Below are 24,998 nucleotides of genomic sequence, written 5' to 3'. Positions count from 1 at the left end.
ATCAGTGAAAAAGTGAATGTGTGATGCACAATTGAGATAGTGTCATTGGCCCCTTCTTTTTTTGCTGAAAAGACAAGAACACAGAACATCTTCCTGAGTATTTTAGAAGGGTATGCAGCCCAAATACCAGAGAATTCCATTTTTCAGGTAGATGGAGCTCCTTCACATTTTGCTGCAATCGTGCAGAATTTTCTTAACAAAACATTTCCTCAGCAATGATTCGGACGAGATGGATGGCTCGCCTGGCGCCCATGGTCTCCAGACCTTACCCCGCATGGATTTTTATTTTTGGGGTTATATAAAAACACAGGTGTATTGCATTCAAGTTTGAAATCTACCATTTAAAAGAATGGATCACTGAAGCTGTTTCTTCCATCATGCCAGATGTTCACTGCCATGTATGGCAAGAGACTGAATATAGTCTTGATGTCTGCAGGGCAACAAAGAGGAAACATCAAAATCTACTGAACAAGTAAGAAACTTAGGAGTGTTTCTTTTCAATTTAACATAGAGTTCATCTCTCTACAATGCTTTGTTCTGAAGCTATAACCATTTAAAACCCCACTATTATTTTACAGACACACTGTTTTATATGGAAATAGCAATATTAAAGAAATAACTTTAGGCAATTACATTGCTAAATGATAGACTTTCAGAACATGTTATTTTGAAAAATAAAAAATGTTAAAAAAAATAATAAATTTAGACTAATGAAATAAGATTAAAAAGTGTGCTTTTGCAGGTGTATGTGTGCATGTAAAGAATTTGTTTTCTATACCATTAATAATATCTTACAGTAGCTACTACTAAACATATTATATAATAATGCAAGATTTTATTTCAAAATTTATTTTTTCAATAATTTATAGTTCTTATATAGTTCTAATATTGAATGTATACTTTCAATTTATAATTCTTGATATTATTTCAAGAATTTTTATGTAATCATTATCTGTGCAACTTAAAGAATGAAATGCACAAGTAAGTAAATTTTAAAAAAAATTCAAGTATTTACTATTTAATATTGTAGATATGACTACTTATAAAGATTAACTCTAGTTTAGTAAATATACAAGAATAATGTAAATAAATAGAAATGCATGTACATATATGTTTTGAATATGGTTTATATGCAATCTCCACCAGATTATATGTTCTATAAGTACCAACAATTGCTAAAAAGAAATTTAAGAAATTTAAAGAAAATTTTTTTTAAAGAAATTTAGAATTTATATAATTTCAACCAAATCAAGTTTAGGCAAGTGAGGTTTTGTGGCAATAGGTTTGATAATAAGTCTGATAAAGCAAACTTGTGCACATTATTTCCAGAATTCTTTTATTTTATTAAGATAAAAATGAGAATTCATATCATATACTATTATTATAATCTTCATTTATTTTTTACATAAGGTTAACGTGAGAAAAATATCCTACAACAGATAACAATCAACTTAAAAACAATCAGGCAGAAAAGGGAAGAATAACAGGATCAGCATACACAAGAAGTCTTGTGTTTATTGGCCTTCTTGTAGAAGGTTCAACTATTTGCAAGGCGATTTATGTACTATGTTACGTATAAAAAATAACTGAACTATTTTGGGTAGTTGTATAGATAAAATCAACAGTCACATTTTCTTCACTCAAAGCAGTAAGTTCCACAACTTACAATGTATTCAAGGAGTAAAACAAGAGAGAATAAAAAACAGATTTATTCTGCTCAATTAGAAGCACTTTTCAATCATTTGTGCAATAGTTCAATCGCTATGACACCTGACTTTGATGAAAGTGTAAAGATAAAAAAAAAAGTAATTTACCTTTACTACTCTGTGATACGTTAGTTGGAACTGCTGATACTGGAGGATCAGTAGTAGTTGGCTGTAATAAACTAGCTACTTCCTGCAGAAGCTTCCTCCGACCTTCAGATTTCATTTCATCTAAACTAGGGCCTGACCCTACTCCGGAACCAGATGCTGTATTTCCAGAACCCGGTCCAGGTCCACGACCATATGAACGACCGTACCCTGTTTGACGATTACTATTTCTATTAAAAAATAAACAGAATATTAATAATTGTTCACAAAAATATATAATGAAAATAATAAAATTCTTTTAAAATACTAGAATCACCATTAAATGCTTAAAATTAAATGTGAATCGCTACTGGAAAACTAGAAGGTAATCTAAGTTTAATCAATGTTCTCAATCTGTAAGCAGCTACTCTACATTATGAAAGCTCTTTATGATTTTAAAAAAAGGGTACTCCTTAATAACAAAAACACAGCAATGGATTTCAATGAAATATAAGAAATCCATAAAGAAAAAAATGATATTAAATTGTATACTTCAGCAGATAATAAATCAAAATAAAATAGATAACAAATAATCTTTACTTTTTTATTTTGCTAATTGTTATTTTCTTATTTTTTTTTTATTAATTTTTAATTAAGTAATTATTCACTTTTTCAAGTTATTTAGCATATATTAAATTAAAATAATATTTAAAAAAGCAAGATGAGTATTCTTAATCAATAAAATATTAACAGACTGATAATATAAATATGATAGTGTATTTATACTAACTTGTTTTATTTAATACAGATGGCAACAGTAGTATTAAATAAATAAATAGTCCTCAAATTTTATTAATTCATTTAATGTAAACAAATAAATAAATTTGTTACTTTTTATCATTTTATCTGCATAAATGAAGCTAATTAATTTATAACATTTTTTCTTGATTATTACAAAGTTGTAAATTGTTTACAGTTTTTTCTAACTTTCCATTAACTTTTAAGTTCAGCATAGTTGGGTTACGGTTCCCATATTTGAGAGCTTTCATGTTCAATTAAATAAAATATATTTTAAAATAACGAGTTTCATCTTAATGTATAATGATATAATGTATTGTGATGTCTTTGTGTTGTTCTTAATGTATTAATGATATAATAATCGTATATCTTCTACAAGTTAATTTGCTTAGTTATAATTTATCATTATTAATTGTATTGATAAGTAATTAATAATAATAATAATTTTGTTTTACTTGATATTTATATTTACTGTTTTAACTTTTTCTTAACATATTTTTCAATCCAATATTAAATGTTAATGACATATAGCAGTTTTTGACTTTTATACCAATACTGTATACTGTATCACTTGAATAAATAAGACTAACAATGAGATCACTTAGCAGTATAAAGCCTAAAATATATATATATTCTATATTTAGAAAATACAAAAATATATGTTTCATAATGAACACAAAATAAAGTTACTGTAAAAATTTATTGATATTTTAGTAACATATGAAGAAAAAACATATGAACATAAAATAAGATATTAATATAATAAATTTAAATGAACATGTTTTAATTCCTTTAATAAAAACATGACACATCAACAAAGTAAAATGAAACAATAATTCAATTTTGGATATAAAAGTAGAAAAATGTGAAAAAAGTTAACAATACACGCGCGCACACACGTATAGTTTCAAAATTAATATAGGGGTTTTAAAGTTATATAATAGTTCTCAAGTTTCATGTACAATGATTAATTACACATGAAATTAAAGAGTAACCCAAACAGTTTTAGCTGTGCGCAACTCATAAACTGTTTCTGTAATTTCTGCTTGAAAGCGCTAGTAGCAAAGATGGCAACCCCACCAACAGAAAGCATTCTGTGTTTTCCAGTTTGCAAAGTATGAATCTGTAATTACAGTTCAAAGTGTGTTCTGCTGTGATCCCCCAAGTGGCAATAACATTCATACATGATATAAACAACAATTTGAAACCACTGACTGTATTTGTATAGGGAAGAGTACAGGACAACCAAGTAAATAGACAATGTTGAACGTATAAGTCTTTTGTGCATAGTACATAAGGGAATCCGTTAGGAACGCTAGCCGCGAATTAGCATTCCAGTGACATCTGTGTGGAGGATTTTAAGGAAATGCTTACGACTGCATCCATATTGTTTATAGCTGTTACAAGCTCTAAAGCCTACAGATTATGATTTACATGCTAACTTCACAAATTAAATGATTCACTGTGACGATGAACTTTTTTTATATGTCATATTCAGTGACGAATCAACAAGATTTCAATATAATGGAAAAGTAAACACTATGTGCATATCTGGGGATCAGAAAATCCTCATGAAATACTGCAATGTGAACAAGACTCCCTAAAACCTTAATGTTTTTGTGCCATATCCTGACGGTAAGTATATGGGCCATTCTTTTTCATGGAAGCAAGTGTATCTGGAATGAACTACCGTGATAAAATGAATGAAATAATTAAATAAATGAACTATTTTCACTCCTCACTGGCATAACATACTGTTGTGATTAGTTGAATGATATTCTCCCTGACCACTGGATCGGTCACTGAAGACAAGATGACGGAGCTTGTTTGCCATGGTCTCCATGTTCACCTGCTTTGACTCCATGCAATTGTTTTTCTTTGAGGGGTTTATAAAGGATCAAGTGAATTTGCCGCGATTACCAGCTGACCCACCCGATTTGAGACACAGAAGCAGTTTTCGCATCAATTACTACAGACTTGCTGATTAAAGTATGGGATGAACTCTCCTATCGGCTGGATGTGTGCCATGTGACAAAAGGTGCTCACAAAGAACAACCAAAAAAACACAAAGAAAAACGATTCTGAGCTATTCTTTCATTTCATATATAATATATTAATGAAAGTAAAACTTAATAAATATTACATAACATTAAAACCCCAATATTCATTTAAAACATGGTATTTCTGTTGTGTAATAACAAATAAAACATCATTCTCCACAACATAAAAAAAAAATGATTGTACATATGTAAATAACAATATGGTCTATAGAATAGCTTTTAATTAGACAGATGACGACACATTGCTTAATAAAAACATTAGCATTAAATATATAGCAATAACAATATTGTCATATGGTAATAAATTGGTTAGTAATGAATGTAAAATAAATGATGCCTATAAAATAAAACACACAATTTATTTAAACAATAAATGCATTAAAATAAACAAAACAAATATTGCACATATTAACATTTTATAACAAAAAAATAAATATTTCATGCAAGCAATTGAAGCAGTATTAAAAATTATCACAAAATAAATGTTACCACAAATACAAAAGATGCATTCACAACTAAATAAAGTAACATATGGATCAATGATGTGATAAACTCTACATTGCCATAACTAGTAAACCTAAAAAGAACATAACAGATCTCTAAAATAAGTTACCAAAGTCAAATTTACTTACTATACATAAAAGATAATTAAGATTTGGATATTCAGAAAAAATATTGAAATTGTAAAAAACTGCTCATATAAAACACATAAATAAATTTTATGTTTCATAAAATTTAGCCTCGTTTATTTTTGAGTGATATAAGGTGAAGGTTCCCTGTCTTTTAAAACAAATGTTAATATCCTTCACTCTCTAAAGAAAGTGAGTAGTATCAAAAACATTACTACCATTAATGGATCGGATTAAGTACCAGGGTAGTTAAATATCTGGAGGTTACTCCAAATAATTAGACTAATTTGGGGTTCATATGATTTAAAAGCAAGGTAAAATGATCACTTACATTCTTTCAGGAATATTTCTGGTAAATCCCAAAGTCTAAAACCACTGGTCAGTCTATGACTATATGAGGAAGTGGTTAAATTTAATTTTTTAGGCACAGCTGCTTCTGGTGTAAATGACCTCACCAAGTTTTTGTTTTAGATTAGAAAAAAATGTCTGCTTTTACTTTAACACATTTTACCTTATAGGATTTGTTATATAACTTAAATAACTCCAATTATACAATAGAATATTCTTGCATTAACTAATAACAAACAGTAAAGAATCATTTTATCACTGATTTCAAGATGAAATATTATCATAAAACTAAGTCTTAAAAAAACATAATTAAAAATAAAAATTATATTAAAAACAATTCTTAATATAAATGTCTAACCTGTTATATTTATCCCACCCAGATTTTGCACCCTTCTGATTATACTCTTTACTGTAACTGTTTTTGCTATAGTTTCTCTGTTCAGGGTATCCATTTTGATTACTATTATGATAATTATTCCCATTTCTGCTGTTATTTTGAAAATGTGACCCAGAAGAATCAGACCATGAAGTAGAATGTATATCTTGGAACCTCCTTTCACCATTATAGATATTAGTACTGCTGTTGCTACTACGTGGTTCTCCTCTAGACCCAGCTGGATAACAAATTAACAACAATTATTATGAACATACATAATAACACTACCATTAAATGGCAGAGTGAAACTATCTCTGCCTGTGAACCTAAAACAAAAATTAAGAGTTTGAATATAACTCAAGACTAACAGTCTTATATGTTACAAAAACCATTTTTCATTCATTATTAGAAAGAAGTAAAAATATTTCTAACTATAATTGGGCAGTCTGTTGTTACAATATGAATAAAAAAAATATTAAAAAAAGAAGTTAAGCAGAATAATTCCCAACCAAGTTATATAAAATACATATAAATAAAATTTGACATTTTTTTTATAAAAATAGGTAAGAATAATAACAAGAAACAAACCATGGACTATTCAACTTTTATATTTACTAACTTAATTTTGCCTCTCACCATTTGCCTATGTTTTTAAAAATAAAAATGTTATTGTGTGAGCTTTCATGGATTACCTGAAGATTTTTTGATAGTTATATGCAACTGATTAAATTGGAATAACAATAATTTACAGAATCACACAAATAATACAACAATGCTAAAAAGCTATTTATTTTATGGGAGAGGTGGCTTAAAATCCTTCAAAAGAAAGTGAGCTACAAATTCAAAAAGATTTTTATATTAAATTACTTCAAAATTTTAGAGTAAGTTACAGAACACTACTTTTTAGAATAGGACTAATTTTCAATTTACAGATAACATAAAATTTACTTTCTTATTTCTAAAAAAAAAATTCTGAATATTTTTTGGAAATGAGGAGAAATCCTTACAAAGTGTTATAAGATATCAAAGAGTTCATAGCCCAGTGTTGTGAAAAAATTTATTTTTAATGCTGAGAAAGCATTAGGTTTAAAAATAAAGATAATACTGTTACCTGTTACTTTATGTTACGCAAAGACATAACAAAATGTATTTTCCTTTTTCATCAGAAATAAAGAGAAAAGGAAATCTAAAATTTTCATTAAAACTCTTACCATTAAACCTACTTTAATTGTTAAGATAATTTTATATAATCTTACCTTAATTAATTTAAAATATTTTGTGCATGCACTAAACCTTGTCTATCAAACCAGGCAGCAGACCAAAACATAACAGTATCATGACTTTAATTTAATTTAGCACAATCCATCTGAGAAGAACATGTCTATTTACTTGTAGCATAAAAATAACTTGTGTTACAAAACTAGAAAATTGTGATAAAATTATAATTTCCTTAAAAATAAAGATTTTTAAGAAAGTAGGTTACCACTATATTAAAATTTCAAGTAAAACAGAAAAAAATACTTTGTACCTCAATATATCTCTTCATACCCAATAAGTTACTGACTGTTGAACTATATTGTCATTGTTCCCAAAATTTACTGCATCTTCAATAATATTTTCACACAAAAGGTTCGGCTCCTATGTGTTTTCTTCTTTAATTACATGTTGAATACAACTTTTCCAAGCATTTGCTTCTAGTCTATTAACACCTTGTTCTTCTATTCTTTAGTGGAACTGTCTATTGACAGGTATCAAGAAACAGCATTCTCTATGATGGTCTCCCCTGAGTTTTTTCTTTTAAATTTTATATCCTTGTCTCCCTTTGATCCAACATTCCCATCCTTCTTCTTCCTCTTCCACTTTTTGTGTCCTTCTTCCTCACACACACAATCTTTCATTCAATTACTACTTTTTGAATACATTCATGTCTTAGAATACGGCTGATCCAAGTAGCTTTTCTTTTTTGTATTGTCTTAATCATACTCCCACTTTCATTTATATTTGTCAAGACCTGATCATTAGTTATTCTCTCTTACCAGTTGATACCTAGCATTTCCTCCATAGCCACATTTCAAAACTTTCCAGATACTGAATATCTCTTTTTCTTTATAGTCCAAGTTTTTGCACAATGCAATACCATACTCCAAACAAAATATCCTGCAAATCTCTTTCTCAGATCAAAGATATACTTTTTATTGTAAGCAAATTTCTGACCTTGCTGAACCCCATTTTACCATTTGCAATTTTGCTTCTTATTTCCTCAGTGCAACTTCCATCAAACTTCATTGTGCTTCCAAGGTATTTAACCAATCTATTAACTACCAACCTTTTCTAACTGTATTTAACTGGTACTTAACATATTCTATCGATTAAAAACAATTTATCTATAACAATTTATTTATAGAAAATTTACGTTAAATTTTCTATTCTTACTTCCAATGTAGCATTTGACTTGTGTCCATATGGAAAAAACACATGATAAAATTTTTTGATTTTGTGATTTTATTTACTTGATAATGAATATATTTTTGTTTAACTGATTACTATTTTTAAGAATTCTACTTTTAACGTGTCTTGAACATGCGATTTTCTTTGATTTTAACCATTCTCCAATTTCTGATTTTCAGGTAAAAACATTTGGAATGTTTTCACTTTTCAGACAAGGGTATGGCACATCCATTACTATGACAGATCCTTCAGCAAAAATTTTGGCAATTTTCTTAAACCAGTGTATAAAATTATAATCATTCATTTCATTGTATTGTAATACTCTTGGGAAGATCAGGATTCAAATACCCATAAACCACCATTCAAAAACTCATTTTCCTTTCCAATGAGTGTTAATAATAATAGTTACCTTTTCCAACCAGGGTTTTCACCCCAGTTGACAAACCTTTTCATAAAAGTGTCTTCTGCGCTCTTTATTTCTTTATCTATTTCCCGTACATGTCCTGCGTTAATCCAAATTTCTTCTAGATAAATTGTCTTACGCTCTTCATGAAATCACTTAATTTCTTTTAAATATTTCCTATACTATGAAATAATATGTTTTCATTTAATCGATAAAAGAATTATTTTTTTCTGACGTGCAATGAAAATTCATTTATTTAAAAACAAGATGTAATGTACTTAAAAAAAAAATTGGGTAGTTAAGAATCTATATTCATTGTATTTAATAATTTGTTCAAGTTAGGAAACTTATTGAAATAAAACCAATGAACGTAAAATTGTCCAACTTTTCAATTGTTTTCACACACTTTCGAGTCTTTTTTGGACAAACATATTTACATCAATTCTGTGTTTCTTTATTATATTAAAAATAAAATTGTTCTTTCACTAGCAACTGCTGCAGTACTCGTTTTCCAAGCAATATCTCTTGACTTCAGTTTCAGAGTTATCTTGTATATATATATATATATATAATGTTGCTGGTATTTTTTTTTCTTAGCTGCTTAAAGTTTTTCCCAGTTTGTTTTATGACAGAATCACTCAATGTTAAAACCTGATTGGTACAAAAACACAAGATAAATTAAAATTAATGAGAATAGCACCGAATAAAACTGTTATAAAAATGAAGTATAAAACTGTGTTGTACCATACAGAGTAATACGATAACATAAGATTGAAATACTTTCTTTCACCGAACTTAATAATTTTGTGAAGCATTATTAATGTTATCATAATTAAATATCAACCACAAAGATTCAACAAAATTTGTAATTGCTCAGCATTTTTAATTGATGAGCATGCTGCGGCGCCAGATAAGTGATAGTTTACATTAAGTACATTATTATATGTATAAACCAATAACTGCGCTTGCTTGTGGAAGTGACAGAATGACTCGGTCTAAACTACTGAGATATTAATACATGCTGAATTCATATTTATATCTGCCGGACGGTTTTGTGAGACAAGGTTTAGAACATTATTCTGATGTTCACAAAATTAAAATGTGAATAAAAAATACTATAAACAATTTAAAATTAGTTATCCACTCTAGATCATTAGGCACTTCACAGCCCACTAACATTTCAAATTAAACTAACTTCAGCACAAAATCTGATTTTATAACTTTTAATAATATGTTAATAATGGTAATATTACTTACCATTTCCATGTAATAATCTTACATGATACCTTTGGGCTTGTCATCTAATTTTTTTTTGTTGGTGTTTGTGGGCGAAAAACGCCTGGGCGTTATCATCGCCTGGTAGCTATTAGGAAAAGGGTAAAATAACTCCGAAATAATGAACTATAAAAGGCGTAAACGTAATACCAACCATATAATAAAAATTTACTAAAACAAGCTAAGAAGGCAAAATAAAACTCAAAAAACTAATACCGCAGACGAAGTTGATAAAATTTTTTTTTTTTTGTCTTCAGTCATTTGACTGGTTTGATGCAGCTCTCCAAGATTCCCTATCTAGTGCTAGTCGTTTCATTTCAGTATACCCTCTACATCCTACATCCCTAACAATTTGTTTTACATATTCCAAATGTGGCCTGCCTACACAATTTTTCCCTTCTACCTGTCCTTCCAAAATTAAAGCGACTATTCCAGGATGCCTTAGTATGTGGCCTATAAGTCTGTCTCTTCTTTTAACTATATTTTTCCAAATGCTTCTTTCTTCATCTATTTGCCGCAATACCTCCTCATTTGTCACTTTATCCACCCATCTGATTTTTAACATTCTCCTATAGCACCACATTTCAAAAGCTTCTAACCTTTTCTTCTCAGATAATCCGATTGTCCAAGTTTCACTTCCATATAAAGCGACACTCCAAACATACACTTTCAAAAATCTTTTCCTGACATTTAAATTAATTTTTGATGTAAACAACTTATATTTCTTACTGAAGGCTCATTTAGCTTGTGCTATTCGGCATTTTATATCGCTCCTGCTTCGTTCATCTTTAGTAATTCTACTTCCCAAATAACAAAATTCTTCTACCTCCATAATCTTTTCTCCTCCTATTTTCACATTCAGTGGTCCATCTTTGTTATTTCTACTACATTTCATTACTTTTGTTTTGTTCTTGTTTATTTTCATGCGATAGTTCTTGCGTAAGACTTCATCTATGCCGTTCATTGTTTCTTCTAAATCCTTTTTATTCTCGGCTAGAATTACTATATCATCAGCAAATCGTAGCATCTTTATCTTTTCACCTTGTACTGTTACTCCGAATCTAAATTGTTCTTTAACATCATTAACTGCTAGTTCCATGTAAAGATTAAAAAGTAACGGAGATAGGGAACATCCTTGTCGGACTCCCTTTCTTATTATGGCTTCTTTCTTATGTTCTTCAATTTCTACTGTTGCTGTTTGGTTCCTGTACATGTTAGCAATTGTTCTTCTATCTCTGTATTTGAACCCTAATTTTTTTAAAATGCTGAACATTTTATTCCAGTCTACGTTATCGAATGCCTTTTCTAGGTCTATAAACGCCAAGTATGTTGGTTTGTTTTTCTTTAATCTTCCTTCTACTATTAATCTGAGGCCTAAAATTGCTTCCCTTGTCCCTATACTTTTCCTGAAACCAAATTGGTCTTCTCCTAACACTTCCTCCACTCTCCTCTCAATTCTTCTGTATAGAATTCTAGTTAAGATTTTTGATGCATGACTAGTTAAACTAATTGTTCTGTATTCTTCACATTTATCTGCCCCTGATTTCTTTGGTATCATTACTATAACACTTTTTTTGAAGTCTGACGGAAATTCCCCTTTTTCATAAATATTACACACCAGTTTGTATAATCTATCAATCGCCTCCTCCCCTGCACTGCGCAGTAATTCTACAGGTATTCCGTCTATTCCAGGAGCCTTTCTGCCATTTAAATCTTTTAATGCTCTCTTAAATTCAGATCTCAGTATTGTTTCTCCCATTTCATCCTCCTCAACTTCCTCTTCTTCCTCTATAAAACCATTTTCTAATTCATTTCCTCCGTATAACTCTTCAATATATTCCACCCATCTATCGACTTTACCTTTCGTATTATATATAGGTGTACCATCTTTGTTTAACACATTATTAGATTTTAATTTATGTACCCCAAAATTTTCCTTAACTTTCCTGTATGCTCCGTCTATTTTACCAATGTTCATTTCTCTTTCCACTTCTGAACACTTTTCTTTAATCCACTCTTCTTTCGCCAGTTTGCACTTCCTGTTTATAGCATTTCTTAATTGCCGATAGTTCCTTTTACTTTCTTCATCACTAGCATTCTTATATTTTCTACGTTCATCCATCAGCTGCAATATATCGTCTGAAACCCAAGGTTTTCTACCAGTTCTCTTTATTCCGCCTAAGTTCGCTTCTGCTGATTTAAGAATTTCCTTTTTAACATTCTCCCTTTCTTCTTCTACATTTTCTACCTTGTCTTTTTTACTCAGACCTCTAGCGATGTCCTCCTCAAAAATCTTCTTTACCTCCTCTTCCTAAAGCTTCTCTAAATTCCACCGATTCATCTGACACCTTTTCTTCAGGTTTTTAAACCCCAATCTACATTTCATTATCACCAAATTATGGTCGCTATCAATGTCTGCTCCAGGGTAAGTTTTGCAGTCCACGAGTTGATTTCTAAATCTTTGCTTAACCATGATATAATCTATCTGATACCTTGCAGTATCGCCTGGCTTTTTCCAAGTGTATATTCTTCTATTATGATTTTTAAATTGGGTGTTGGCAATTACTAAATTATACTTCGTGCAAAACTCTATAAGTCAGTCCCCTCTTTCATTCCTTTTGCCCAACCCGTATTCACCCACTATATTTCCTTCCTTGCCTTTTCCAATGCTTGCATTCCAATCTCCAACTATTATTAAATTTTCATCTCCTTTTACGTGTTTAATTGCTTCATCAATCTCTTCGTATACACATTCTACCTCATCATCATCATGGGCGCTTGTAGGCATATAGACGTTAACAATCGTTGTCGGTTTAGGTTTTGAATTTATCCTTATTACAATGACTCTATCGCTATGCGTCTTGAAATACTCCACTCTCCTCCCTATTTTCTTGTTCATCACGAAACCTACTCCTGCCTGCCCATTATTTGACGCTGAGTTAATTACTCTAAAGTCACCCGACCAAAAGTCGCCTTCCTCTTCCCACCGAACCTCACTAATTCCTACTATATCCACGTTTACTCTATCCATTTCCCTTTTTAAATTCTCTAGCCTACCAACCTTTTTTAAGCTTCTAACATTCCACGCTCCGACTCGTAGAATGTTATTTTTTACTTTTCTGGTGACCCCTTCCTTAGTAGTCCCCACCCGGAATAACACGAACGGGGGACTATTTTACCTCCGGAATATTTTACCAAGGAAGGCGCCTCCATTATTGCTTTTGAAAATGCAGAGCCACATTTTCTTGGAAAAAAAAAACAGCTGTAGTTTTCCATTGCTTTCAGCTGCGCAGTACTCAGAGGACTGAGTGATGTTGATACGGCCGTTTAAGTCGTCCTGACTCACGCCCCTAACAACTACTGAAAGAGCTGCTGCCCTCTTTCAGGAATCATTCCTTAGTCTGGCTCTCAACAGATACCTCTCCGATATGGTTGCACCTTCGGTCCAGCTACTCTGTATCACTGAGCACTCAAGCCCCCTCACCAACGGCAAGGTCTCATGATTCATAGGGGAGGGTTGATAAAATATAAAAGTTAAAATAATAGATTAAAGAAAGTATATAAAACTTACCTAACTCCGATGGGTTGTGCAAAAATCCCCTCCCCGGACAGTAAAATTAAATACATAGAACCAAAAATCAAATTGAAAATGAAGGTTAAAATTATTAAAAAAAAACTGTCCTTATAGAAAAACATATATGAGCATATTAAATCCGTTGCAGTAACCCGGTACTATGCAAAAAGAGAAACACCCGTTCCAAAATCCTGCTATCGTCGTACAAGACATCACGGATGTTTCCGGGTATATTAAACTGACGATGCATCGCCGCATAACATATGCAGTCCACAAGAATGTGGTGCACAGTCATGCGGCAGTTGCATCGTGTGCACAGGGGTGGGTCTTCTCCTGACATTAGGTATTCGTGTGTGATCCTCGTATGTCCCAACCGTAACCGGCAGAGGACCACTTCCTCACGACGAGAGTCACCTAATGTCTTAGCTTGAGTTCTACACACTTTTCATCAAGAACCATTAGAAACAAATTAATTAACATATTAACCGAGAACATTAATACGAAAAAAAATCTTACAGAAATTTCTAACAAACAAATGTGAAATACATGAAAAATATTTATGAATTAAAACAGTAACCAACTTCATTTTAATAACGTGATAAAATTTATTAAAACAAAGATAATATTAATATACTAGAAATATAATATAAAGCAATACTCAATTCTTAAACAAATATTTTCTAAAATAAATCTCAATCAAATTGAATGAAAAAATAAGTAATCACTTACTCAAAAATACTGAAATAGAATAAAATTTTAGGTAAAAATTACAACCAAGTAAGATTAAATTTACTGACCTTGATGTTCTAAATTGTTAGACGATTGATGATAAGATGCAGATGGAACAAATTCACCAGCTGTTGGTACTAATGTTGAATTAGCTGCTTTAGCCCAAATATCACTATTAATATTACCAGGCGCAGGATTATAAAGCGATGAAGAACTTACTGCTGGCCTAGTAGTATTATTGAAGTCAGCATTTTGAAAACCAGGAGGTCCCCTACTATGAGAAGAGTTATAAAACTCATTTGTTCCGCTCTGCTGGGGATAAACAGACATTGGAGAATTATTTGCAGACTGAGAAAAATGTTGCCAACGATGATGATCTGGTGGCCCATTTGGTCGATAGCAGAAATTTTGACTATTAAAATATGGTCGGCCCCAGTTTGACATTTGTGGTCGGAGGCAAGCCTCCCAGAGGCTACTTCTTTCCACAGACAAAACTATTCTTTAGTCTGAAAAAATTAAATTGCAACATCTAAAAATTAATAAACGAAAACAAAAACAACCAACTTAAATTATAATTAATGAAAAAAATTTTAATAATCAGCAGTAGCAGTACACATAATAAGTATAAGGGTGAATGAAATATATTCCTTTTATCTTCACAGCTCACTTAAGAACACGATATGCTGAGGGATATTGTTGATGGTAAAAGTGGGAAGGGATAGTTGTTTCAGCCACCTCTGCAATTACAGAAAAGGGGTCTCTCCAGTCAGTAGTGTAATGACATAGCAGTAGTGTAATGACATAGCAGTAGTGTCATAACATCATCAGTTGCCCAATGAATTATCATGAAGTTTCTCAAGAATAAGGGCATCAAGGCCTCCAAAATTCTACTTAGACTGCGAGTGCAGTTTGGGGGATATGATGATTACAAACCCACGTATATGACTGGGATAGTTGTATTTAAAGGGAAACAGGCATTCAGGGACAAGTGAGATTGATGATAATATTCAATCAACACATGACCTCACTAAACACGAGTGGCCTAGTCCCACTTCATTTTTGAGCAGCACATCAGAATTGTATCCATCCCATTAGTCAACAAAGCACATTGGGTTCTGCAAAATCTGGCCGAGATAGTCCACGATTTTTTACCTAAAATCAGGAATAGCCTAGACAGAAAATATGCCAAAATTTCCTGAATCATTGTTTACATCAAATAGAAACATGTGATAAGACAAAGGTCAAATCATGAAACTCTGAAGTCAAAATTTGCAAAGAAGTGGAGAAGAGCCTTGCCCTGTAAACTTGAAAACATATCCATCAGCTGGAAAAGTCCTTGCAATCATCTTTTGAACAATCATCTCATCATTATCTCATGAACATCACACTGTGAAAGCTATGTACTACTGCCAAACTCTTAGACAAAGTGAAACCTTCCTACAAAAACAAAAGAGCACGTTGAAGAAAGATAGTACTAGTTTTGTAGCTAGTAAATTATTTCACGATAGATCTATAACATATAAAAATAAAATTACTCTCAAGTTCTTTTCAACCAAGTAAGCAGCACACAGAGGGCAATGTGGTTCAGTGGTATGCTTGTTTGTGCTATAATAACTCTATACAAATCTTCATGAAACAGCTACTAAACAATTAATTTCAATTAAGCATGAGTAAATGGATAAATAGAAATTTAAATGAAACAAAAAAAAGATAGAATTTTTTCTAGATCAAAAACAGACTCATATGAATTCATCATTACCACATAAGAGTGTTTGAAAACCAAATTTTAAAAACAAATGTTACAAAATTCAATAATATTATAATTAAAAGCAATTCCAATGTTAAAAATATTCAAAATGTTCAGTACATCTTTTCACATTAACAAAATGTCTGTGATCTTTCTTATTTTTTTTTTTTTAACATTGTAGATGAGAAATGGTATTAATGATATTTTACAACTTAACTCACAAGGTTTCTTTGATCTAGATTGACATTAACTTTCAATAAGAAAGAGGAACTATATCAATCCTTAATGATCTTAAATTAAAAAATAACTGCACACTATACATCAAACAAAATCTCTAAAAAATAGTACAACAAACTTTGAGGTCCATTGCATATGAGCATTGCCCGACACAAAAACTATTAGAATGATTCATAAATTCAAGGTAACAAAAATCACCTCTAGTTGTCCATCAAATTGTTTAAAAATGGTGAAGATAATGAATTTATTTATCGTCTAAGGCAATCTGTTCACTGTGTCTTCTAAGAATTACAGTTAACAAATGTTGCATTTACTTGCTAACTGTTGACTAATTAAACTAGATGACCTCAAATTCGAAGTGGAGAGCCCGTTCTTAAATGATTTAATAATTACTTGAAGCTTGTTTGCTACCCTGATATGGTAGCATTTTACCTCAATAATATGATCAAATAAAATATTTGTATGCAAGTTCCACAATCTCAGTGTGATATCCAAGACCAACAGAAACAGCAGTGAGGTAAGAATCTAATTTGGTGATTGCACAATAGACAACATATCACTCCTTTTTGCTGAACACATCACTACATGCATTGTAAATCTGGTTAGATACTCCACGTTTTTAGTGACTCAATCAGAACAATGGCTAGTGGCAATAATTTCTAATCAGGAGGGAGCTCAACTGCATAAGAAATTAGCTTCCCAAGATACCTTGGGGATAGGCTACCCTAATGCACCTATCCAGGACATGGGGGAATTTGTCAACATGATGGCTGCCCGCTTAACAGACATAACTTTACTAGGTTTCTTCTCTAGGGTTATGTAAAGAGTCAGTGAACTTACTTTCAGTAATATATATTAAAAGCATTAAAAATCAGGATTATTACTGATATTAGAAACTTTTTTTCAAGATGTTAGTCCACATATACAACAAAAAGCTTAACTGCCTAGATGTGAATCAAGTCACAAAAGGCCATGTGCATAATCCCATCATGGAAGTTAATGGGGCCTTTTCTGTTTTTCCCCACAATGGTTTTTTTTTTAAGTTACATATTAGCAATTGCTCATGTTTAAACTAATTGCTTTTTTGTATAGTTTTAGCAAGTCAGTAATACCATATAAAATATTATTGCTGGCTGTTTAATTTCCTCCTTTGGTTATTTTGTTCTCCAATTTTGAACCTTTTTCAGTAAGCAGGAACCACTTTTTTCCTTTTTTCTTCCAAATCAGTGGATATTTGCAGAGAAATTATAAATATAATCTAACCAAACTTAACCTACGCTCGCTAGTCAAAGTTAGCGAGCATAGTTAAATTTGGTTATTACATCTAATTTTTAATGTCTAAATGTAGGCAAGTTATTAAAAAATAACAATTATGATTTTCTTAACGAGATTAAATAGTTATACTTAAAAAACCATTGTGGGTAGAAAAAGAAAAGACCCAGTTTATGAATACTACCACAAAAATTGGAAGACTAGTTATAAAATATCATGAACCACATACTTCTTTCTACATCAGCATAAAGATTATTTTTGCGAACAGGGAAAGTTATAGAAATTCTTCACATTACTTACCAGAATAAATGTTTCAAAACTCACTTCACTTTTTTAACTGTTTTCAACAATTGCTTTTTTTCTGATAAACATAGTTCAGAAATTTTGGTCATTAATAAGTACTGTTTGTTGATGATTAATATTTATTATTTGCTTTTTACCTTTACCATCATTTAATATTTTTATTTCCTCAGTTTCAAGTGATGATTGATTAACAAATAAAATGGTTATCTACTTTTAGATTTTTAAATAAAATGTTTTGTAAATAGATTTTGAGTGTACTCATGTGTTCAAATATGTTGTTAAACAGAACTGTATATTCCAACCAAGGTTATAAGAGTACAAGGTATTCAACATTCTATATCTCATTGCAGTCAACTTCTGCTACCATTCATGCCATGGAGGCCGGCTAGTATCACAGTTCTACTAATGTTTTTTATCGAGTTTATTCAAATAAAATGTAATTATATTTATAAATTTCTATGTAAGTTAGATCAATAGTAACTAACTGTATATTTACGACTAGTCATAATCATCATTTAGTATTGCTACTAGCAAATACTAATTTAATAATAATAATAATGACTTGTTGGGTAGTAACTTTGCTTCAGCTTCTGGCATACATTTATTTTTTTGAACTAAATAGATAATATAAATGTTATCCAATGTATTAATGACATGAAAAGTTCCTATCTTTTCCTGTCAACTCTTTTCCTAAAAGTTCAAAAATTCAAAATCTATCTAAAAAATCTTGTTTACACAAATTACTGTTAAAGAGCTGGCAATTGAGATTCAATTTTTGTTTTAATTTTTACGATTGCTTTCTTCCAAAGCATCATGAATATGCCCTGAAATGAGATCTTCTGAATTACCGCTAAAGAAAAAATTGAAATCTGTTGGTAAATCTTTTGCTAAAACATTAAAGTAGTTTTCATTAAGCAAAAGACGAATTAGAAATACACAAATTCCTAACCATGTCGAAAATAGATGAAAAAATATAGGAAAATTGTTTTTTTTTAATTATTTTAAACAATTATCTAGTCTTGAAAAATAAAATATAATCTCAAATTTAAAACAAAAAACACTAATATGCAATTTCTCAGGTTCAAGAATTCAGGTACAATTTTACTGATTATGATAGAAAAAAATCAACAGCTAAAATGAAAAAAAAATATCAGTAACTAAAATTGAATCAACTGTACAATCACCTGTACTTCCTCGTCTGTAAATAAAAATAAAATATATGGGCTGGCGCAGCAAAGAATTAGTTCAATAAAAGCTGATTTACTATTCAAGTAGGCAAACACTTGTTCATGTGATTTCATGACACTATCCTCTACCCAGACATTCCACTCATAAAATTGGGGGCTCGTCACTATAATTAAAGATGTGTGCATATTCTAAAAACTATCCCTTAAAAACTTTAAAGGTCATAATTCTTCAATTACATGAAATGAAATTAAAAGAGACAAATAAATATTATCACGAAAAGATCAATTGCTTAATCTTCCAAACTGATAAAATTTTAATTGTTAATAAGCAACAAAATTAGAATTCTATTATGAAAAAAACAAGATTTTGTACATTAGTAGATGCACAAAATTCAATATTTAATAAAGATTTGTATAACTTGGCTGGTCATTGAATATCAGGTTTCCTTTTTCTGACAGCTCTAAAATTCTAAACTGTACACACAAAAAAAAAGTAATTTATTTCATTCAAATTTCAATCAAAATTATTTTTGGGAACAAATTTTCAAAAAAAAAAAAAAAATTGGTTTACCTAAGTCTTTAGCCTTCCAAGTTCAACAATTTCTTAGTTTTTTTTAAACAAATGATACATTTTTTCTGATTACCTTACAAATTCTGTTTCAATGAGAAACATAAATTGAACAGTTATGATAGCAATTAAATTATATTAACTGCTGTAACATCCACATTATTATAGATGTAGATAATGTGATGCACTGTAGACCTCATTGCACACACCTGAAAACTATATACAGTTATGAAGATAAAAATTAAACTAGCTGTTAATATAATCAAAATTTCCTTTTACTTTAAAATAATGGTCATTTTGGTTATGTAATTAATATCAAAAACTATAATCATACCAAATGTAAAATGCTCTAAACTGTATAAAATTATCTATTGAAAAATCGAAAACTACGATCTATTGAAAAATCTAAAACTAACTGTAAAGGTGCGGTACAGTGAACTTCAGATTTAACAATCTTATCTTTATTCATAATTTGTACGTAGATTTATATTTAAAAATTTTTAAATACTGCTAGCAAATAACAACGATTTTTCACTTACTCACCAGTAATGATTAAATTAGAGGTTAATATTTCTGTTTTAAATAGATATAACAAATTCCACTGTGATTATTTTATCCATGTGATTAATTTTAAAAGCTGCAATATTTTATGTGTGTTATTTTTCACGGTCACTACATTAATGTATAGTGATCAGTGCAGGTAAGCATGCAGTCAGTGTGCAAAATCATCCTACATGTAATGAGAAATTATCTATCAAAACAAACTTTTAATTTTGCATTGTAACCTAATACTTAACCAAGGAGGTCAGTTTTTGGTAACACTTTTTTTTTTAAATTTCTTTAGTGAAAATTATTATTTAATGTAAATTATTATATTGCTACACCACAGAGATCCAAAAATGACATTGTATAAAATATTCATTCTAATAGTCTTCAACCACATATAAAATTCAAATCTGGTTAATTTGTTAAAACAAATCTTGGTCACAAATTACAATTCTAGAATTTTTACCAACTACATTAAGCAGTACTATAACCTGTTGGTACAGGAGTTAACTGAATTCTGTTCAATTCCTGCAAAGAATCTGCAATTTTTTCATTTATTTTATTTTTCTTGTTAAAAAATGTACAAAATATATCCAAGGTCATAACAATAAGATTTTTTTAAAAATAAAGAATGAGCAACAACAACCAATTCAAAATTTTCAGCTTTTATATTCTTTGCTTAAGATAGTAATATATAATACACCTAATATTTAATTGTTTAAAAACACAGGTGAAACTACAAAAATAAAATAAACTGAATCAATCAGTTTTAATATTATAGCAAGAAGATTTAGTATTCTAAAATCAGTATTTAGAATACCTAAGCACTTATCACCATACTTTGGTTTTAAAATTACTTTAATAAGAAATACTAATGAGGCAGATGAAAATAAAGAATTTGGTAGGATTCGCATATTATTTTGAAGATATATTTTTATTACTAGTTCGAGTATGCTTTCAAATGATGACACAAGTTATCAAAATTGTGCAACAGGCCTACAAAAAGCAACCCGACAGACTAAATATTTACCAATAATTTTCCTTTTAATATTACCAATTTTAATAATTGTTAAGGACAATCATAACTTAAAACGACAGAAATTCTACAACTCACGAATTTTAAGTGTTACGTGCACGCAACCATCGTGAATGGACACAACTAATTCATGTGTTAGCCCGTATGCAACAACTAAGATACACAAAATACAGATTCAGTGAAGAAAAATAACCCACTAGTACTCTTAAACAGCAATTCCACTACATAGCAATATTTAACGAATGAATAACGCAGATTTACATGTCTTACGGTAAAATAGGTTAACTAAACTTACTGTCAATGTTAAGGAGACAGAACAATGTAAATATTGTTAACCTATATAACTCTAAATAAAAATCTCTAAAATACCCTTTAAACGGAAAAATTACTACGCTAGAACTACAAGCATAATATCACTAAAATGAAAAGTTATCATACCAGATCCAAATAGGCCGAAATAAAAAAATCAGACGAAGGTAATTACACAGATAACTAAGAAATTTTCCTCCCAACTGGAAACTGAGTCACTTGCAATGATACCGTAGTTGAAATTCACTTTAGAAAAAAAATTCCCTCGTATATTGTGTACATACCATCTGCCTAATTTTGACGAACTATACCCTCTGATCGATAATGAATGAGTAATATACAATTTTATTCATTTGAAAGTGTAAAATATAATCTACTTTAACTTAACGCTGAATAAAAATTAAAAAACTCTTTTCTTTACAGTAAACCCGTTATTGCAAAATATTTTTGCCGTGTGGAACAAAGAGTCTCGTTATTACTCATAACTTTGTTTCGTTATCATAGCGCGAATACAATTTTGTGAATTTTCGGTTGATTTTTCTCTGTTTTACTCTAATTTTTTGTTGGTTCTTGCCACTTAAAGCATGGAGTTTTTTTGTTCATAAATCATCTTACAAAGTCAGCTATTCTTCAGTCCTTTCTGCTCTGTGCTGTTCTTTTAACCTCAAAGTATTTACTACATGCAGTTATATATGATTTATTCATTACATTCGCAGTCTTTATTTTTATTTTTTTACTTCCCTGTTAAAAAATTTAATGAACCTACTTTTTCAACAGCAGTATCACTCTATTGATGTTTACCTACAGACTGCTACAACAGACTCCAAATTTATGGTTTCCTGCAAAATAACATATTTCCTTAATGGATCTAAACACTGTTATTTACCCTCTTTGGGTAGACACTACACTCTTAAATTTATGCTTATAGATTTATTGATTCCTCTGTAGACAAGTTGAAAAGCAACTGACAGCCTTCCAGATATCCTTGTGTCATTAAAAATTGCATAACTAAGATAAAAATGATAATAAGATAAAAATAAAAAGATAAAAATGCATAGCTAAGACTTTGGTCAAATTATTGAAACAAGACATAATAATTACAAAAAAAAGTTTAATACGGGTTACTTTATTTTTGATAGGTGGCTTTACTTATTAAAATAACATCAGCAACAACATCTACAGAATCAGGAAGATAAACATTAATTTTTTCTAAATACCTTGACAAAGGAATCAGTGAAGCTGGCTGCTGCAGCCAAAGAAAACAAGAATTCTTTTTGAATCTAACAATAAAAGGCACTCATAAACCAATATTGGTTTTATCATTGAGAATGCTTCTTTTGAGCACTAGAAGCAAATATAAATCCTAAAATAATGACTGATCTCTCAGTGAACTAAGAACCCCAAAACTACACTGGCCTTATTATCAGAAGACGCTTCACCAAAACCTCTACAATTCAAAATGAAAAAAGATGTCTGTAAACAGTTCAATTAAATTAGAAATGTAGTTTCTATTGTAATTCCATACTGGGGCACAGTATTCAAGCAATGGCCTAACTATTTTCTTTTACAGATGAAGAATCGATCGTCTTGAAACAAGTGACAGACCCTTATAAGCAGTCTAGGGTTTCACCTTGCAACAGTAATAACAAAAATGTAGTGAGGTAGATAATCTCCACATCCAAAACATACCATCTACGTTCCATATCTAGGGCTGTACCAACTGTAAATAAGCAGAAAAAATACCCATTGACTGTTCATCCCCCTTGGCTTAACACCAGAACATACCAATCACTAATGGAAAAACTTGATTCGTTAGTATCAATTTCTACATTTAAATACTTAATTTGACATTCGTTATATCAATTTTCACCAGTCAAAAAAAAAAAACATTTTTACACAAGAAGTATTCAATTTTTGACACCTAATAATCTCATTTGGAAATGTCACCTTCCAGTGCAACCCCCCCCCCCCCCCACGCATATGGCCTAGCTGCGGAGGGCGTGCCTATGGCACGTGTCTTAAGTTAGTATATATATAGTCCTGATCTTGCCCCTTCTGATTACCACTTGTTTGGTCCACTCAAAGAGGCATTAAGGGGACGTCGATTTACCTCGGACGAAACAGTGAAAGAAACGATGCATTCCTGGCTCACAGCTCAACCGAAAACCTTCTTTTATGAGTGCATTAGGAAGCTTGTGCAACGATGGACCAAGTGCGTTGAAATGTAAGGGGACTATGTTGAAAAATGATGTACATGTAAGTTTCCTATTTGTATTGCAATAAAATTTATAACTACATTGCAGATAATAATTAACTTACCCTCGTGTATATATATATACACACACGAGAGTATATATATATATATATATATATATATATATATAATAGTACATTTCAGTAAGAACAGACTCTGGCAGAGACGACTATCGTGTAATACAACCAAAAGCTCTTGAACTTCCTGCCCTGTACTTCTACGGAACTGCTGAACGTCGAATTCTACCATTAATTTTATCACGGAAATCAACTGTGCATGAAATGGAAGGTAGCACTGTTAATTAACCCACCGGGTTGGTCTAGTGATGAACGCGTCTTCCCAAATCAGCTGATTTGGAAATCGAGAGTTCCAGCGTTCAAGTCCTAGTAAAGTCAGTTATTTTTACACGGATTCGAATACTAGATCGTGGATATCGGTGTTCTTTGGTGGTTGGGTTTCAATTAACCACACATTTCAGAAATGGTCGAACTGAAACTGTACAAGACTAACACTTCATTTACACTCATACATATCATCCTCATTCATCCTCTGAAGTAGTATCTGAAAGGTAATTACCGGAGGCTAAACAAGAAAAAGAAAGAAGCACTGTAGATTACGCAGTTGTTTATCTGGGTCTAAAGTTCTTTGCTGAAGGTCAAGTAAATGTCAGCCTTAGCCAAGTTAGATCTCTCGATGGACTTAGGATCGAAGAATTGGAAAACTCCAAATTAACACAGGAAGGAAACCTTGCAATAATGCAAGATTATCAGAGATGAATCGAATGAGAAATCTTTTATAAATCCTCAAAAAAAGTTTGTCAAAAATTGTGATGGTTAATTAAGTAAATGAAATAAAAACTTCACTACTTTCATTACTTTGTATAGTAAATGTTTGATTGATATTTTATAAATATATTTGCAGACCCGGCAATGCTTCGCTGTTGCTAGATTTGAGTACATATAGTGATTAAATGAACACAATTAAAAGTTTAATAAAACATGAACAAAATGAACATTACGGAACTTCACAAACTTTAACTTTTCACTTTTTCCCTTTTTATCTTTTCCCCTATTTTCCCTTTTTCCCGCACGTAAATCAGGTTGGGTTAA

At 30.7% G+C, this 24,998-nt stretch overlaps 1 protein-coding gene across 1 annotated transcript in view; it reads right to left on the bottom strand.

The window, feature by feature from the left end:
- The window catches only part of stc (nuclear transcription factor, X-box binding stc), a 90,482-nt gene extending 68,591 nt beyond the window's left edge, over positions 1–21,891 (bottom strand). Inside the window, exons 1-4 of the mRNA XM_075357282.1 lie at positions 21,765–21,891; positions 14,499–14,936; positions 5,984–6,239; positions 1,815–2,041 (exon numbers count right to left, since the gene is read on the bottom strand). Coding sequence (XP_075213397.1) covers positions 1,815–2,041; positions 5,984–6,239; positions 14,499–14,874 — 859 coding nt within the window. The 5' untranslated portion in view covers positions 14,875–14,936; positions 21,765–21,891. The remainder of the gene's footprint in view (positions 1–1,814; positions 2,042–5,983; positions 6,240–14,498; positions 14,937–21,764) is intronic.
- Positions 21,892–24,998: the final 3,107 nt, after the last annotated feature.

The sequence above is a fragment of the Lycorma delicatula genome, chromosome 2 (assembly GCF_047948215.1).
Source record: "Lycorma delicatula isolate Av1 chromosome 2, ASM4794821v1, whole genome shotgun sequence".
In the NCBI taxonomy this organism is placed as follows: domain Eukaryota; kingdom Metazoa; phylum Arthropoda; class Insecta; order Hemiptera; family Fulgoridae; genus Lycorma; species Lycorma delicatula.
The sequence above is the reverse complement of the archived record's forward strand: the minus strand, read 5'-3'. Positions and strand labels throughout refer to the sequence as shown.